This window comes from Ovis canadensis, chromosome 26, assembly GCF_042477335.2.
Source record: "Ovis canadensis isolate MfBH-ARS-UI-01 breed Bighorn chromosome 26, ARS-UI_OviCan_v2, whole genome shotgun sequence".
NCBI lineage: Eukaryota > Metazoa > Chordata > Mammalia > Artiodactyla > Bovidae > Ovis > Ovis canadensis.
Window position 1 is genome coordinate 19,082,134 of NC_091270.1, and position 20,040 is coordinate 19,102,173.

The 20,040-nt window shown below is 43.0% G+C and overlaps 1 protein-coding gene across 1 annotated transcript in view; it reads right to left on the reverse strand.

Annotated features, from left to right (window-relative positions):
* The window catches only part of CSMD1 (CUB and Sushi multiple domains 1), a 2,061,903-nt gene that overhangs the window by 557,579 nt on the left and 1,484,284 nt on the right, over nucleotides 1-20,040 (reverse strand). The window contains exon 10 of the mRNA XM_069573063.1: nucleotides 17,351-17,472. Within this exon, the coding sequence (XP_069429164.1) occupies nucleotides 17,351-17,472 (122 nt within the window). The remainder of the gene's footprint in view (nucleotides 1-17,350; nucleotides 17,473-20,040) is intronic.

Consider the following 20,040-nt stretch of genomic DNA (forward strand, 5'->3'; position numbering starts at 1 on the left):
AACTTGTTATGGAAGAAGAATGAGCATCGTGGTTTGACCGTTCTCCAGCTCAAGATGTCAGTGCTCATGGTGATGGCATGGCTGGACCCCTGTTCGTGATGTCATTGGTGGACTGGCTCACCCAATACACGCACATTAAGACCTTGTTCTTTTGGTCCAGTCTGCTCTTGTTTCCTGACTCAAGCCTGGGAAGGCTGCTGACGTGTGATAAGAGCATCCTGGTATCCACTCCCTTCCTCCCTCAGCCATCTGCCCAAACTTCCCTTAACGTATTGCCAAACAGCTCACAAAGTAAGCTTGCTCTGCTTTGCAAATAAATATTGCAACAACATCTTCATGTTAAGGAAGGAGTTCTTATGCTCCATGGCCCAGCTGCCCTTCCCTGTCGCTCTATATGTTGTCAAGTGTGGGTAGTGCAGGTCTTCCTGTAAGCGGCGCTGTGAAGTTGTATTTTCACAATCCGCACAGTTGTGTTTTAAATGTTATTACCATTTACACCATGCTCACATATCTGATGGCCTGACGTGGTGATTTCTAAAGATAAGGTGAGAAGTAGAAGAGAAACTTGCTAAAGTTCCAGACAATTCTGATAAGTTCAGTTCAGTTCAGTTTAGTCGCTCAGTCGTGTCCGACTCTTTGCGACCCCATGAATCGCAGCATGCCAGGCCTCCCTGCCCATCACCAACTGCTGGAGTTCACTCAGACTCGCGTCCATCAAGTCAGTGCCTCCAGTAGCATATTGGGCACCTACTGACCTGGGGAGTTCCTCTTTCAGTATCCTATCATTTTGCCTTTTCATACTGTTCATGGGGTTCTCACGGCAAGAATACTGAAGTGGTTTGCCATTCCCTTCTCCAGTGGACCACATTCTGTCAGACCTCTCCACCATGACCCGCCTGTCTTGGGTTGCCCCGTGGGCATGGCTTAGTTTCATTGAGTTAGACAAAGCTGCGGTCCTAGTGTGATTAGACTGACTAGATTTCTGTGAGTATGGTTTCAGTGTGTCTGCCCTCTGACGCCCTCTTGCAAAGGTCAGTGATAAACAGAAATGACCTTCTTTTGCGTCATTTCTGTGCATTCAATGCACCACAGGATACAAAAGCACTCTGTCTTCACAGCGCAGGCGGCTTGCCATCATTTACACAGGGGATCCAGGTTGTCCAATTCACTGTTTCGCACGCTGCATTGTACTTGCAAACATCTTACAGACACAGCACTGGCTTTGGCAAACCTGAAGACCTTTAACAGCAAATCATTGCCATTTGTTATGTAACGGTGCTGGTTACTTTAAACAGCTATGGAATCTCAAATAGAGAAACACTTGTTGAAAAAGATGTCATATTGATAAAAAGGCTCTGGGAGAAAGTTATTTAGTAGCAGAATTTGCTGAGCTGAGAGGACAAAGCCCAACAGTTGGTGAAACCTTAAACACTCAGCGTAAAGACTCACAGTGAGCGCAGAGTGGCTCTCCCAGGGAAGATGCAGCATGAGAGCCGTAAAGCACATGTCTCCTCCCAAATGATACAAGTGCAGCTTTGGCCCACACACTGACAACACAGCACATGATGCTGAGGCGGGCTTCTGCAGCACACTGGAGAAAACAGCCTTCCCAACAAGCTACTAGTCAACAGATCTCACTAACAAACGTAAATAGTGGTAAAAGCCCTGAACACGTTTTCTGCTGTAAACAAGTGCTTTAAGTCAGCAAAGACCAAGATGTCCTGGATGCTTTATGTTCCTATCCAAAATAAAAGATGTGTTAGAGAACCTGTGTTGGCACCTACACAGATGGTGCTCAATTGTTTGACCTCGTGGGAGGTTTAACTCGATTACAAAAGAGACTCCTTAGGTTATCACAGAACATGGTTCTCTTATAGGAATGGACTGTTGTACAAGCTCAGGGGAGAAGCTACAAAGTGATGAACTTCATGAACTGAAGACAAACTTCAGAATGTTTGAGTCGAACACGGCTGAGTGACTGAACTGAACTAACACTTCTATGATGTAGTTTTCTTATCTTTGGAAAGGAAATAATGATAGAGCACAGTCTCAGCTGTGTCTGACCCTGCCAGCACACAGGCTCCACTGACCATGGGGCTCTCCAGGCAAGGATGCTGGGATGTGCAACCATTTCCTTCTCCAGGGCATTTTCATGACACAGGGATCAAACCTGTGTCTCCTGTATTGCAAATTTATGTCTGAGCCACCTCCTCCTGCAATGCAGGATACCCAGAGGAGCCTGGCATGCTACAGTGCATGGAGTTGCAAAAAGTTAAACACAAGTGAGTGACTAACACTTCCACTTTGAGTAGAGGAGTTTTAAGGATTTAGTAAAATAATGAACAAAATTTCTTCAAGTTTCTGAAATAAGCTATTTTCTCAGTAGTATTAGGTAATATCCTCTGGCACATTTTTTGTATTATAGTATTCCCACCCCCTTCCATCCTTGAATAATTAATATTTGGAAGTTCTGATAAATGAACAAATTATGAAAACTAATACACTTTGGACATGGAAAAACAGACTGGTTTCAAATTGGGAAAGGAGTATGTCAAGGCTGTATATTGTCACCCTGCTTACTTAACTTATATGCAGAGTACATCAGCAAAATGCTGGGCAGGATGAAGCACCAGCTGGAATCAAGACTACTGAGAGAAATATCCATAACCTCAGATACGCAGATGACACCACCCTTATGGCAGAAAGTGAAAAGGAACTAAAGAGTCTCTTGATGAAAGTGAAAGAAGAGAATGAAAAAGCTGCTTCAAAACTCAACATTCGGAAAACGAAAATCATGCATCTGATCCCATCACTTCATGGCAAATAGATGGGGAAACAATGGAAACAGTGAGAGACTTTATTTTGGGGGCTCCAAAATCCCTGCAGATGGTGACTGCAGTCGTGAAATTAAAAGACACTTGCTGCCTGGAAGAAAAGCTATGAGCAGCCTAGATAACATATTAAAAAGGAGAGTCATTACTTTGCCAACAAAGGTCTGTATGGTCAAAGCCATGGTTTTTCCAGTATTCATGTATGGATGTGATAGTTGGACCATAAAGAAAGCTGAGCGCCAAAGAATTCACGCTTTTGAACTGTGGCATTGGAGAAGACTGTTTAGAGTCCCTTGGACTGCAAGGATATCAAACCAGTTAATCCTAAAGGAAATCAACCCTGAATATTCATTGGAAGGATTGATGCTGAGGCTAAAGCTTCTATCTTTTGGCCACCTGCTGTGAAAAGCTGACTTATTTGAAAAGACCCTGATGCTGGGTCTTTGAGGGCAGGATTGAGGGCAGGAGGAGAAGGGGACAACAGAGGATGAGATGGTTGGACGACATCACCTAAGCAACGGACATGAGTTTGAGCAAGCTCTGGGAGTTGGTGATAGACAGGGAAGTCTGATGTGCTGCAGTCTATAGGGTGTCAGACACAGTTGAGTGACTGAAATGAACTGAACTGAACTGAATGCACCTGGCTGTAAGCCTTTGGGGAGATGTAGTGCATAAATGCTTCAGGGTACCATGGATGAAAGGCGCTGCTCTGCCCTCTGAGAATCTGGTAAGCAAACAGACTCTACTGAATATATAATTTTCATTATAACTATGTTTGTTAACATCCTCTGCTTCCCTAATCATGACTTCTGCATTGGCGCAACTCTGTTTTCAGAATTTTTAGTAAAGATACTGAAGTTTTCTGGATGATCCATTATGCTTCTCATAGCTCAGGACTGATATTAAACCACAGGATGGTATTTTATTTCATGCAATACAGATGTGACTGATACAAGAAGCACTCTGTGCCGTGTGTCTCAGCACTTCTGTGCTGAAGGCAATGGGCACAGACAGGATGTTCTGTTGATACTGCTGCAGAGAAGGAGCCAGTTCCAACTCCATGTTGGAAAATCTTTCTTTGCCTTGCTTTTGTTATTATAATTATACTTAGAAGCTTGCCTCAGAGGACCCTCCTCCTCTGTTTGACTATAAAATAAAGTGTCTTTCTTCAGCTCATAGAGAGATAACCTGTCCCTGCCACCTGTGAATAGAAGAGATTAACACACCCCACCCACAAAGAGCTCCAAGGGCTTGTCATTCCTTTGGAGATGTTTGCAAGATTGAAGACCCTTTCACTTTACTTCCCAACTGCCTCTTCTTCTCTGTTCTGCCTTTTGACTTTAGTTCCTCCTTGCTTCTTTCTCTCAGGCTCTACAAAAGAGGGCCACCCAATATGGACAGGTCATGGTGGAGCATTCTGGCAAAACGTGGTCAACTGGAGAAGGAAATGCCAAACTACTTCAGCATTCATGCCTTGAGGACCTCTTGAACAGTATGAAAAAGTTAAAAGGTATGAAACTGAAAGATGAACTCCCCAGGTCAGTAGGTGCCCAATATGGTACTGGAGAAGAGCAGAGAAATCGCTTCAGAAGCAATCAAAAGGCTGAGCCAAAGTGGAAGTAACTCCCAGTTGTGGATGTGTCTGGTGGTGAAAGTAAATTCTGATGATGTAAAAAACTATATTGCATAGGAACCTGGAATGTTAGGTCCATGAATCAAGGTAAATTGGAGGTGGTCAAACAGGAGATGGGAATAGTGAAGATCAGCATCTTAGGAGTCAGGGAACTAAGATGGATGTGATGACCCTTACACCTACTACTGTGGGGAGGAGTCCCTTAGAAGAAGTGGAGCATCCTTGCAGTCCACAGAAGAGTCCAAAATGCAAAAAGGACAGAATGTCTCTGTTCGTTTCCAAGGCAACCATTCATTATCACAGTAATCCAAGTCTCTGCCCCAAGCACTGATGCCAAAGATGCTGAAGTTGAATGGTTTTATGAAGACCTACAAGACCTTCTAGAACTAACACCAAAAAAATATGCCCTTTTCATCATAGGGGACTGGAATGCAAAAGTAGGAAGTCAAGAGATACATAGAGTAACAGGCAAGTTTGGCCTTGGGGTACAAAATGAAGCAGGACAAAAGCTAGCAGAGTTTTGCTCAGAGAATGCACTGGTCATAGCAAACACCCACTTACAACAACATAAGGGACAACTCTACACAAGGACATCACCAGCTGGTCAATACTGAAATCAGATTAATTATATTCTTTGCAGCTGAAGTTGGAAAAGCTCTATACAGTCAGCAAAAACAAGATCAGGTGCCAACTGTGGCTCAGATTATGAACTCCTTGTTGTAAAATTCAGACTTAAATTGCAGAGAGGAGGGAAAACCACTAGGCCACTCAGGTATGACCTAAATCCTAAAAGATGATGCTATTAAAGGGCTGCACTCAATATGCCAGCAAATTTGGAAAATTCAGTAGTGGCTACAGGACTGGAAAAGGTCAATTTTCATTCCAGTCTCAAAGAAGGGCAATGGCAAAGTCCCTTGGACTGCAAGGAGATCAAGGCAGTCAATCCTAAATTAAATTAACCCTGAATATTCATTGGAAGGATGGATGCTGAAGCTGACTCAGTAGAAAAGACCCTGATACTGGGATAGATAGAAGTCAGGAGGAGAAGGGGATGAGAGAGGATGAGATAGTTGGAGGGCATCACCGACTCAATGGACACGAGTTTGAGCGAGCTCAGCTAGATTGTGAAGAAGAGAGACATAAAGAATCAGACATAACTGAGCTACTGAACAGCTACAAAACAACCTGCTATCCAGACCCTGACAAGATGGTTACTTTGAGGTGCTAGCCTGCCACATTTTCTGTCAGGCAGCTCCCTGAATACAGTCCCTTTTTTGTCTTAACCCTTCGCCTCTCAGATTCATTGGCCTATTTTGTGGTGAGCAGAGATAGCTTGGACCCGGTAAAAATACGAGTATGCTTGAGGTGACCTGGGCCCCCTGGGCATCCCACCCTGCAAATCCCAGAGTTGATGTGAGAGCCTGAAGGCCCATCCTTGTTGGACCCAGGCACACACTTCCTGAATTCCACAGGGGCAATGACATTCCAAGTGTTGAATGGGAAGGAAATGTTATGACATGTGTTTGAAAAAATGATTTCATCGACTCCTGTCCTGAATCCCTGAAAGGAATCGCATGAACCTTAGAACGAGTGACGGAGACCCTCTCTATATGGAGGAACTGAGTCTGTCGTAACATCTAAGGACAGGGATGGGGTTTCCCATGGCAGGGAGGGCATCTGCGGGGGAAACGGAGGTATGCTTTGGAAGGCGAGATGGAGGGAATGACTGGAAACTTAAAATACACACTGACACAGAAAGCCTGAAAATAATCTAATTATTGTCTCTATGGCACTTTTTTTTTTTTTCTATATCAGGTTAGCTTACACAACCTGGGCCAGATCGCAGCAGAAGGTAGTGTCAGAAAGCATTTAACAGGAGGCTTCCTGTGTGCTGTTTTGGATCTGTCAGGAATTCTCTGTTCCTTATTAATTCCTCAATATTCAGGAATTAAGAGGAGATGCAAGCCTCTCCCAGGGGCTGAGGAATCTAGGCATTTCCTTTGTTAGTTTTTCTATACAGTGATAAGTATCTTCTTCCTTTTTATGAACCATATGATAAAAGTGATTATTTACAACCCTCTCTCTTTCATATGGATGACCTCATGTTTCTTTGATAACTTGTAAGTTTTGATTTTATCTCTGCTGAAAATAGCTTATCTTATAAGACAGTATAAATACCTACACAATGTTGAATAAAACACCTTTCCTCCATCAGAGCTTTGGTCCCCTTCTCTCTCCCTCTCTCCCTCTCTCTCTCTCTCTTTCTCTCTCTCTCTCAGGCTATTTCTTTGGAGCACAGAGGCCCTCTGAGTTCACTTTCCTGCCCGGGCTTCTAAAACCCTCTCAAGAAGGTGCTCTGCGCATTCACCCATGGAGAGGGTGCCTGAGGCCTCTGTGAACAGAGTAAGCCCCGTGTCAGGGACTTTATTGGTTTTCTGCATAAATCAAGGAATACCATCCTCTTTCTCTCCTTTATTTTCTTACCGCCAACTCCATACCACCAGGTTCCAGTCCATTAAAGGACCTCAGCAAGGTACGGTGAGGACTCGGAGCAGCTGGAGGAAAACCTGAAGAGTGCTGCTAACTGGGGTTGGCACGGGACTGGGTGTCTAGGAGTATGTGATGAAACTGGGGAAGAGCTTCAAGGCAGAGCTCCACGGTCTCCATTCTGTCCCCCAGACCCGGCCAGGCAGACCTGGGTTGATCCTGGGAGAGCACAGCTGATGTCACCCTGATGAGTCAGCCGGCCCCTCCCCTTGTGGGGCGGGGGGCAGGGCAGTGCCTCAGGGTCTGAGTTGCACACCTGAGCTCCACCTTGAAAATTCCACATCCAAAGCGACTTATTAAAAGTCTGCTTCACCAGAGATTGTACATAATTGTAGCTCATTTACTTTAATCCTACATCAAGATAAACTTGTTTTACATATGCATTTAAAAATATATACGTATATATACATTTGCTCCTGGAAACTTTTCATTCAAAGTGAGGTTTTTTTTTTTTTCCCAACTATGTGCCAATCATAATTTGAATTTTCCATTCATTTAATTATCTATATATACATGCCAGACATTTTTCATGAACTATATAATAGTTGAGCATGTTAATCACATTTTATCTGTATAGGACTCTGCAAGCCAGGCAAAAGTTATAGTAAGGCAAGTATTTAAATAGATCATGCTTTCCTGGTGTTAAAAGGGAGAATGTTAAAACTGGTGATTTTAATCCAGGCCAAGGACAAAGCATGTAACATATGAAAGTTACAAACTTACATGCTTTGCCTGGTGACTCAGATGGTAAAGAATCTGCCTACAATGCATGAGGTGGAGGTTCGATTGGGAAGATCCCTGGAGAAGGGAACAGCTACTCACTCCAGTATCCTTGCCAGGGAAATCCCATGGACAGAGGAGCCTGGCAGGCTGCAATATGTGGGGTCACAATGAGTGGGACATAACTGAGTGACTAACACTTCTACTTTCAAGGACAAGGCATGTAAGATATGAATGCAGCTACCAAAGTTATGCTCTAGAGATTTTAAAATCTGTATTATTCCACATACACATTGTATGCAAGACTCCTCACAATATCCAGTAGCACCAGATATTGAAACAATTCAGAATCCTAAATGCCCAAAATGGATTTTCTAAACATGAAATATTTAATTAAGAGTACTTGTTATAATTTAAGTAAGAGTGCTTGTCATGATAGAATTTAGAAGGGATTCTGTGAGATGATATAATTGGTTTACATTTCTAGTAAAGTGAGTAAAGCAAAATGTTCCTATTATACACAGAAAAAATCAGAGTCACTCCTCTTCTTTTAAGGAAACCACGAAACAGTGAAGCAGGTGTTGGATATGTCTGCTGTTAATGAAAATAATTGCATTCTCCACTGTGAGAATTTGAAAGAAAGAAAGGTGTGATTTCTTCTGCTTCTGCTAGCTGGCAGGTTTATTCAGTTCCAAGTACAACTGCCAGCATCTGTCCATTGAGAGATGACGAGAGGGTAACTGGATGTGGCTTCCTCCACACTGCCATCACCCTCAGGGGGCCAGCTCCTGGTGTTGACAGCCATCAATGCTTCACACTTCACTGCAAACCCATGGAAACAATCCCCAAGTCATTAACAGTCTTTCAAATACACATGCCAAAGCAGTACTTAGAGGACTGTGAAGACAGCAGAACAGAGTATCCAGACCTCTGGAATGTTCTCTTTTTAAGTCTGCATATTGGTGGGAACAGTTGGGTAACAAGCATCATCAAAAATACAAAGCAGCTTAATGAAAGCAACAAAATATGGGGAAAGCCAACTGCTTGCCAAGTATTACCCACAACCAAGCTTAATAGCAACAAATGTACCTTTTGTGTTGCATAAAACAAATGTTGCTAAGAGAATAATATTCTGTTTATAATGAAACTTTTTGTTTACCATATTTGGGCATTTTTAAGACCTAAATAGCATGTAGATTTGTGAGACTGGTGACTTGGAAATAACTATATCTATTTAAAAACAATAATTTTGGCACTATTTTCTCTGCCTTATTGGGGATATAAAGCAACGCATGCCTGTCCATTGCCATAGCTACTTATTCAGTATCAAATGGCCATCATTATGACTAGAAATTCAAAGATGTAAGAGAGACTTGCTTGCAAAAGATAAAAACTTATTCATCCAAATCAAGATTCCCAAGATATACCATCATATTTTGTATCATTAAGAGAGAAGCAAACAAAATTTCAAAACTCTTAAGATAAAGTGTAATTTTAGTTCTGAGTCATGAACTGGTCAAATCTAATTCTGTTTGGGAATTTTTTTCCCCTCTATTTTGGGGAATTTGACCATTTCTTCTGCTTTCAATTGCAATGCTTGGAGTATGAAGACTAGCTTTTCCAATTTAAGATAGTGAAAAAAAGAAGAAAAAAAAAAAAAACAGAGCCACTTCTGCTTCACTTGTGGACACATCTCCGTTTGTCTTCTAATAGGGTGACATCAAAGTCTTTGGAGGGCCACCTCAGTTTTTACCAAATCAGGATCTGAGAACATGAAAAACACAAGGCCATATATTAAAACAAAAATATACGTCTGGGTTATGTCCAGGTGGCAAGGAAAGTTTTAACTTTCCCTTTATTTTACAAATGTCTAAATTTGTAGATATAACTTCCTTCAGATATCACTTCCCCATCCTCTTTCATCTCCAGAGGCTCCTGGTCATCAGGTGCAGAGATATCACTGCACTGGGTCGCGGCTGAGTTTCTGTTCTTCCTTCCATGGTGTAATCTCCACGAGAGCAGACCTGTGCTCACTGTTCACAACTCTCCTCAACTATCTACAGGACTGTGAACTCAAAGATTTGCTGAATGAATAGATCCTGTTTGCCTGCTTGTATAACTACGGTTGTGTTTAAATAAGAAGAGCGCTGACAAGGAGAAAGGGGGCAGAGGGAGATATATTTAAATGAAAAGTCAGAGTCGGTGAAGCACAAAGACAAAGGGAAGCTGAGCAATTCCGAGGGAAATGAAGTTAACTGGGAGCGGAAGAAACAACCAGGGAAACACAGAGCCTCAGGAAAACCCACATTTCTGTCTCACTTTATCATAAAGTGCTCGCGCGCTCTCTCTCTCTCTCTCTCTCACACACACACCCCATTTACAGAAAACAGAAGAATATCAAGCCTTCTCCACCTTTTTGTCCCTAGGACCAAGAATCAAAAGTTTGTTAGAGTTTTTCTGTAAAATCTTATGGAAAAACCTGAATGAACTTTGTGGCCAACTCAATACAATCATTGCTGCTCACACAAAGCCTTTGTAAACATCTCCACAGGCATTCTTCACCTCTTAACTATAGTCTGCACACTACTAATGCTGTCTCCATCATGTGTGTGTGAATGTATTATACACACACACACGTGTGTGTGTGTGTGATTCAGGCTTGGCTTAAAAATGCAACCAAATCAAAAGCACACACCTTGTTTCCTATTTTCTTTTGAGTGCCAAGAAGAGATATAAAGATAAGTAAACTTGACTTAAGAAATCGAGTCAGAGCTGAGCAAAATGAAGACAGTGCAGGTGTGCCTGGGACAGAAAAGACAGGATGTTAAGAAGGGCAAGCCCAGAAGCCTGAGAAGGAAGCAGTCACTGGAACCCAACTCAGTTCAGGAACAGAGTTGCAAATACTAAACAGTGATGATCCGGAGGATGGTGATGACAAAAGCGCTGGTTCAGAGAGGGGATGTACTGGAGAGTCGACAAGGACCGGGTAATGGATCCTAACAGAAGACGAATGATGATGACCTAGAAGAATCCAAGGGAGCCTCGCCAAATGTGCAGTGAAGGGAAGCTGGAAGGAACCGGCTTTCCCTGCAGAGGTCAGTGACCTTTGAGAAAAGTGAGCGGGCGGCATCTGTGAGGGAAACACAGGGTGCGATGCTGGTGGGACATTCGACCCTGGTTCTGGTCTCTGGCTCTCCACTGATCTGTGGCTCCCTCAGTGGGGAAAGAAAACCCATTGAACTGTATCTATTCAAATTCCACTTCAAAACCTCTTAAAATGTTGTGAATGCAGACGAATGCCTTTTCTGTGTCTGTATGGATTTGTTACTTCAAGTTATGTACAAAATCCACTGAATAAAAATAAAAGAGGTGAATGCTCCTTCCTCCCAAAGGGCGCTGATAAACAGTTGTATTTTCTTACAAGCAGTGAACATAAAGCAAAATTTCTTATCTGTCTTAAGCTGTTGAGTTACTCATTAAGTTACTCATTGGTGTATAAATTGCTGTGACTAGTTCAGTTCAGTTGCTCAGTCATGTCTGACTCTTTGTGACCCCATGAATCTCAGCACGCCAGGCCTCTCTGTCTATCACCAACTCCCAGGGTTCATTCAAACTCACGTCCATCGAGTCAGTGATGGACATCCTCTGTTATCCCCTTTTCCTCCTGCCCCCAATCCCTCCCAGCATCAGGGTCTTTTCCAATGAGTCAACTCTTTGCAGGAGGTGGCCAAAGTATTGGAGTTTCAGCCTCAGCATCAGTCCTTCCAATGAACACCCAGGACTGATCTCCTTTAGAATGGACTGGTTGGATCTCCTTGCAGTCCAAGGGACTCTCAAGAGTATTCTCTAATACCACAGTTCAAAAGCATCAATTCTTCGGCACTCAGCTTTCTTCACAGTCCAACTCTCACATCCATACATGACCACAGGAAAAACCATAGTCTTGACTAAATGGACCTTTGTTGGCAAAGTAATATCTCTGCTTTTTAATATGCGATCTAGGTTTTTCATAACTTTCTTTCCAAGGAGTAAGCATCTTTTAATTTCATGGCTGCAGTCACCATCTGCAGTGATTCTGGAGCCCCAAAAAACAAAGTCTGATACTGTTTCCACTGCTTCCCCATCTATTTCCCATGAAGTGATGGGACCGGATGCCATGATCTTTGTTTTCTGAATGTTGAGCTTTAAGCCAACTTTTTCACTCTCCTCTTTCACTTTCATCAAGAGGCTTTTCAATTCCCCTCCACTTTCTGCCATAAGGGTGGTGTCATCTGCCATCCCTTAAATATATCTCAAATTCATTTTCTTCTCTCCAAATCTGCTGTTGTTCATTGTTCTGATTTAGGTCCCTATGCTCAGTCGCTCATCCTATGCTCTTTGCAACCCAATGGACTAGAGCCCTCCAGGCTCCTCTGTCCATAGAATTTTCCAGGCAAGAATACTGGAGTGGGTTGCTATTTTCTCCTCCAGGGGATCTTCCCAAACCAGGGATCAGGTCCATGATTCTTGTATCTCCTGCACTGGCAGCCAGCTTCTTCACAAGCAGCACCTGGGAAGCCCCATGTAGGTCCCTCCTGCCTCATAATTAAAATGACCTGAGATCTCCCATTTCCGATCTTGTGGCCTTCAGATCTGTGCACGTGACTGGGCAGTATGATGTCCTGCCCTCGTGCCCTGCACTGACACCTGGTACCAACAGCTGCCATGCAGGTTCCACTGATATCTCACTGAATGTGGTCAGTAGCAATAATGAAAGGAGGAGGGGGAGGTGAGGGAGGCGGAACTGAGAAGAGGTGAGGAAGGAGGCACTTGCGTAGTGTCTGGAGAAATATGTTCAGGTGCTTTATACTGACTTTATACTCTTCACAACAACCTTCAGAAGCAGGAGCTATTAACACCGTAAGGATGCACTGGGGTTCAAAGCTGTTAGGCATTAAACATCTGTTTTACATACCACACACCTAGTCTGCGATATTTTGTTATAGCAGCCTGGATGAACCACATAACACAGAGTTCAATGGACGAACCACATAAGACAAAGTTCAAAAGCCTTATACCACTTCAATCCTGAGTTTAACACCAACAAAAACACTACTCTCTGAAGAGCTCAAATTAAAATTAAGTACGGAAATTTTGCCAGCCAAATGTATTAGAGAAAAACACACACACAATATCCATATATCAAAGGATTCTAAGGAAAGCTGTCTTCCATGTTTAATCCTTTCAATGAAAACTCCAGTGATGCATGTTTGAGAGCATTTGCTAAAAGTTCTCATAATCTGTGGTTCACTAACCACAGATTACTTTCTTAAGAATTTGATCACAGGCATCCTCAAGAGCTTTATCTTGGAAAATATGGATAGTTGAATGTATCTATAATGAAATACATTAATAAATATCATATTACTGTGTTAATTTTTACTGAATTTCTACTGGGCTAGTTCAGCAAGAACAATACAATTGAGTGTTTAGAAACTCACTTCTCTATTAAAGTGAATCTTCTTGAGGAACTATTTCTTTTAAGCCTTCTGCCAACATAGCATGTTTTCCTAATATATGCATATTAATATAATATACATATTAACACATATAATTCTCCAAATATGCATTATATATAATATTTATCTTAACCTAATATATATTGTGATAATTATATAAACAAACATATGTAAGTGAGTGGATTTAACTTGGCATTCCACAGTCTTATATTTACAACATACTTTACTAAGAGACACAAGGAACTTCCCACAATGACTACTCTGTATGAGCCATTTTATGTTAACACTTGGTATAAATTGACACATGGAACATGGTTATCTAATTGTCAAAGCAGGTCTAAGACCAGGAAAGAGTGTAAGTCATCATGAGAGGGCTAATCTTTCAACATAAGAGGAGTTTATTAACTCATCTCTCATTAATTAATCAATTTGGAAATCGATTTTAGATTTTTATTCTACCCTATTTCTTAAAATTTACAAAGCATGTCAAACAACAAACCAAGGTGTGCCAACCCTTCTTGTCTAGAATGCTGTTAGTATTCTAGCAAGAGCTGTTGTCTGGAAATCTTGATGTAACTGTTCTTTACTCTTATGCTCAAAATGTAATATACCTTCATCACCACAAACTTAATCGGGAAACCCCCTTATTTGGAATGTCTCCCAAGGAATCAAATTAGGCCTAATTATGCTTAATGGCAATGTCTGCTGCTTAATTTGGATGGTAATTCTGCTTAATTGAGATGCCTTCAGGTGTCTAAGTGGTGCTCTTGTTTGAGGATCCGTGTGAGCCTATCCACGCAGAAGCTTTGCTTGTTCTCTGAGCAACTCACCAAAATAAACGAAGGAAGGCAAAGAAACTTCTGGAGCAGTGTAACCCAAAATTCCTGAAATTTAACTTGTTATTGTTATGTGTTCAGAGTCAACAAAATATATACGAAGTCTTTACAAAAACCTATGTAAGTGTGCATAAACATGAGAGAGAAAAGTGAACTTGTATAATGAGAGAAATCCATAAACCCAAACTGCATAATTCATTGTTTCATTTGTCATTTTGCAGCTTGGCCAGGTTTTAAAATCAACTTCAAAATACCAAGGAACAAATTTCATGAGTTTTAACTAACATTAGCCCACTGGTGTCCAGTGGAACAGGAAGATAATGGGATGTGAAACATTTCAAAAGCAAAAGCGGAATCTGGTGATAACTGAAAACTCTTCCCTTGACCTTTTGCTTATCTGTGTGTGGTAGTCACCAACAACCACCAGCCCTTTCTCTGACTTCCAGATGGTTCATTCCTCCAGCTGCTCAGTATCTTGAGCATGGACATCTAGCCCAGGTGGTCTTAAGGGGAGCATCTAGGAGTTTCTAAACAATTCCTGCTATTTCTCAGGAAGACATACAGCGTTTCTTCCTTGAGCATTGAACATGATGGTATGGTAGCATCTTGCGACCTGAGGGGTATGTGATCACTGCCCAGAGAGCAAAGCAGAGCAGAAAGGGATACACACCAGAGCCCTCAGCTTAATTAAATCTGGAATCTCCCTGGCTCTGCCCGTTCATTGCATGAAACATTTCCCTAAAAACGTTTGGCTTTTAGTCAGCTCTCCTATTATCTACAGCCAATAGCATCCTATCACCACACTGAATAACCTACCGCTTCATTTCCTTGTGGTTCTCATCAAAGTGATAATGGAACAGATAGCTGCAAAAGAAATGACTCTTCTTCCAGGAGGAGGAAAGCTGACGAAGAGGCTGTTAGAGCTCTGCAAAGAGCAGGCATGTTTCTATCCTGCAATAGGAGTAAACAGCTCTGGAAGCTTACCTTCCTGGGCCTCAGCTTCCTTGCTGTTGAATGAAGAATTTAGACAAGAGTAACTCTAAGCTGCTTTTGTCTGCATAGAGATTTCGGTCATTCTAGTACATACAGTGTGGACAGGGAATGTCGCCTGCCACATCAGTAAGTGAAGGACGTTGTGTCCATCAAGCCCCCAGTCTCTGCCCTGTGGGGGCGCTCAAGGTGGAGGAAAGCAGGTCACTGGCCCTGGAAGATTGAGATGCATACCCAAGCAAGGATCCCACTGAGTCCAGGCTCCGCATCTTCCCAAGCGTAGAAAAGAGCTAAAATTCACTAGATTCAAATGTCTGCTTCTCTTCTATTAACAGTAATCTTTTGATGTTTGACTACCTATTTTCCCCCCAAAACTGCTATATATCCTGGTTCCTCCCTGACCTGCCCTGAACAGCCCCCTGCAGTCATCTGAGAGCCCGTCTCATGGGCGTACATCCTCTGTGCGTGCACGCGTGCTTCATCACTCAGTCGTGTCTCCTCAGTCAGAGAAGCCTGACTCCCAGGCTCCTCTGTCCCTGGGATTCTCCAGGCAAGAATACTGGAGTGGGTTGCCCTTCCCTCCTTCAGGGGATCTTCCTGACTCAGGGATCGAATCCACGTCTCCTGCATTGTAGGTGGTTTCCTCACCACTGAGCCACCAGGGAAGTCCCTACGTCCTCTGTATGCCCTCCAAACGACACTAATTCTCAACTTTCAGGTTGTGCCTTTTTTTCAATTGACAACAGAAAAGAAATAGAAACACAGATATATAGGGGTATCTTTCATATAGAAAAATATTTGTGATTATCTATTTGCAATCTGGATGTAAATGAATTTTAAACTATTGGGAGGGAGTTAACCAAATTCCCTGAAGATTTCATCTGGAGCTTCTGCTTTTGTGCTGAAATGCCAGGGCATCATCCACATAAGAGTTTAGTATTTCAAACCTTGACGTGGATGCTTCCACTTGCAAGATCCCCGTCACTCACGGTGGAGCCCAGTGCACCCTCCAACGTCCCTGAGAGAAACGTGATGCCACTGGCAGGACTCTCTTCAGCTCTCTCTGGCCTTTCTGTATGATGTCACACTCATCCCAGGTTTCAGCAGCTAAGGACACACTTGGGAATCCCGAGCTGACCTGTCTGAGGGACACACGTTTGGAGATACAGCAAGCCCCTCACTCTCACTGCACTCAGAGCCAAACCCATTCTCCCTTCCCATAAAGGGCTGGTTTCTGAGGTCCTTTCCCTGTTTCCAGGGAGAGAGAACTTAGAATCTAATTGTTCCAGCCTGGGATGATTAGGAGAATAAAGAAGGGTGTTATCATCAGTAATTATGCAAGAACAGCGGATGTTCACTGGGACTCCCCCAGGAGGCTGGAACTTGTGCCCATTCTGGTCCGGGTTTCACCACCCTCCTCAAAGCCATTCTGGATCCCTCCTCCTCTCCCCTTGCAGCAGGTGCCGCAAGGGGAAGCCGTGTGTACACAGTGTTAAGAGAATCAAAACCACCTGCCCACGGAGCCTCCTCTTTCACTCCCCACATTCCACCCGGAGGCCATCGACTGATCACTATCTGCTGCTGCTACTGCTGCTGCTAAGTCGCTTCAGTCGTGTCCAACTCTGTGCGACCCCATAGACAGCAGCCCACCAGGCTCCCCCGTCCCTGGGATTCTCCAGGCAAGAACACTGGAGTGGGTTGCCATTTCCTTCTCCAATGCATGAAAGAGAAAAGTGAAAGTGAAGTCGATCAGTCGTGTCCGACTCTTAGCGACCGCATGGACTGCAGCCTTCCAGGCTCCTCCGTCCATGGAATTTTCCAGGCAAGAGTACTGGAGTGGGGTGCCATTGCCTGCTCCATACTGACTGCTACTGAGATGAAAAGTTCTCATCACAGGAAGGAATATTTTAACTATACAAGGTGATACATGTTAACTAAACATCACAGTAACCAGTTTCCAATATAAAATACATATCAAATCATCATGTCGCACACCTTACACTAAAACAATGTCCTATGTCAATTGTTCTATGACAATCAAACTGGAAATAGAACCATAGCAGAGATGTAACCTTCAGAAGCAGTAGGAGGCAAGCACACTGAGAATACTTTATAACTGAATCCTAGGCAGGCTTTCCAATAAAGGCGGATAGACTGATACACCATGAAGCAGCAGATTTTCAGTTCAAACAAGATGTAAGCGTGCACGGCACTCACCAGGTTGTTCATGGTAAACAGCTGCCAAAGCAGAGAGTTGAGTTCGTCAGATGTACAGAGGGGAGCTGGGAGTCTTACCTTGTCAGGATCCGTCGTAGTGATGACCCATACACAGTGAGCATTGTCTTCGTACTGAACTGGGTAATTAGGGGAGGTAATGACGCCACTGGGCCCACGCAGATTCGATCCACATGTTCTTGCTAGAAATACACAGAGATGACGTTATTTTCTACAGGATTTCATCTGTGTGATGAAGACACAAAATGCACGTGGAACTTCAACTTAGCTCTTGCGCGACTGTGATAAAGAACTGCTTGTGAAATCAAATTGGCAAGTAGATTTTACTCAGCCTTCAGAGCCTTTGCTTGGTACTTGCAATGCTTCCCTGGAACTCTTTATTACATTTCCCAAAGCATTACCCTTCACAGAATGAGCTGACAACAGCACCTTGAAGTGAAGTGAAGTCACTCAGTCGTGTCCGACTCTTTGTGACCCCATGGACTGTAGCCGACCAGCCTCCTCCGTCCATGGGATTTTTCCAGGCAAGACTACTGGAGTGGGTTGCTGTTTCCTTCTCCAGGGGATCTTCCCTACCCAGGGATTGAACTCAGGTCTCCTGCATTGCAGGCAGCCTCTTTACCATCTGAGCCACCGGGGAATCTCAACAACAGCACCTTGACAATGTCAAACCAAATTAACCCATTTCAGGCCCCAATCTGACTCCTGCAGAGAGGGTCTGATAAGGCGTTTGGGTGCACACAGTGCAATATGAATTCAGGAGACCAGAATTACCGTCTCAGCTATGCCCTACAGGATATGTCCTTGCATAAGCAATCCCAGCCCCCACAACCTCAACCTTCCTATTTTAAAATTTATTTGCTTATTTTTGGCTGCACTGGGTCTTTGTTGCTGCTAGTGGGCTCTCTCTAGCTGGGAAGAGTGGGAGCCACCCTCTAGCTGCCGTGTGTGGGGTTCCTTTGTCGAGGCTCCTGGCTCCAAAGCATGGGCTCAGGAGTGGTGGCGCTCAGGCATCATTGCCCAAAGGCATGTGGAATCTTCCCGAACCAGGGATCAAACCCCTAGCCCCCTGTATTTGCAGGCAGATTCTCAACCACTGGACCACCAGAGAAGTCCCTCATTCATTCTATTTTAAATGAGAATGATGCAAGAGATGATATTTAAAGTTCCTCTCAAGTTTTAGATTTTATTCTATAACAAATTATATCACAATGCAAATTACAACTTAAAATACAGTTGAAAGTATGAAGACAGAAAATAGAAATGATGACTCCAAAAGGAAAAAGAAAATACCTTAAAATTGAAAGAGCATATAAATGGCATGACCCAATTAAAATGACTAAGTTTTGAATACAAAAATATTTCAATTGATCTTCTCTTTAGAAAAGGAGATTTTTTAAAAAATGAATACTCAAGTTTTGGAAATCAAATGTCATCCAAAACTCCATTCTTGACATTAATAATTTGAACTGTGTTTGAGAAGAGTGGAGGAAAGGAAACTGCATAAATAAGCACTAATGTAAGAGAAGTTAGGGTTCGTTTCCCTAAGATGTCATAGAACATAAACTGACTAAACCGCCATCCACTGAAGACCAGGCTTTAGTCATCACCCGTCCTTCCTTCCCACCTTCTTGCCAGCTGCGCTTCGGTACAGGTCAGGTGCTGTTCTAGGGGGCTAAGCTGCAGCACGAAACAGAACTGGCTTCTGACTCCCAGGGGCCATCTTGCAGAGGAGGAGGCTGAAGAAACCATTTAATCAGGCAGTGCCTAACTCTTCCCTTTTCCATTTATATCGATATAGCAATAATGTTGATTATGCCTATTTCTAATAATACTCCTTTTTTGTCATTATTAACCTACACATCTCTTTCTTAAAAGACTGTGAACCCCCTGATCCTGGGAAAGCATCCTTCCTTCACTGTACGTCCTCAGCACCATATCTAATGTCGATAGTTGTGGACACAAAAAAAATGTGAGAAAATGACTTTAGACAACCTTTTTGTTACTTGATACTAGAAAGAATTAACCTACTAGACACTGATTAACAAAAACATGAAAGCTATCTTTCAAAATAGTAGCACTTGCATTCAAATGAATACCACCTTTTCATCAATATTGGAGAAGGAAATGGCAACCCACTCCTGGATAATCCCATGGACAGGGGAGCCTGGTGGGCTGCTGTCCTTGGGGTCGCACAGAGTCTGACACTACTGAACCAACTTAGCATGCATGCATGCATTTCATCAATATGGACAGAAGGTGCTTTGGTTTCCAAAGCCCAGTGGGTGTGTCCTGGACCCAAAGTCTTCTAGTAAAGCAGTGCCCACAAGCACATATACCTTCACTGTGCAGCTTCACCCTCCAAGGGGTCTACTTCCAGGAGTGTGTTCTTAAGAGGATCATGAACTTCGGACCCACAATTTTCTTAAAGTATTCTAATATTACCAGTTGGAGAAGGAGGTGGCCACCCACTCCAGTGTTCTTGCCTGGGAAATCTCATGGGCAGAGGAGCCTGGTGGGCCACAGTCCATGATGGGGTAGCAAAAGATTCAGATACAACAGCGACTAAACAGCAACAATAATATTACTGGTATTAATTAGAAAAACCTTAGAAAAACAGCTTACAATAAAATTTGAGTCAACATACCTTTGTGTTACACATTTCTACTGTGTGAAATTTCATATGGAAGAGCTGACAAGCACAATGTAGTGTTGACTAATTTTGAACTAACACTATCCAAGTGCTGGTC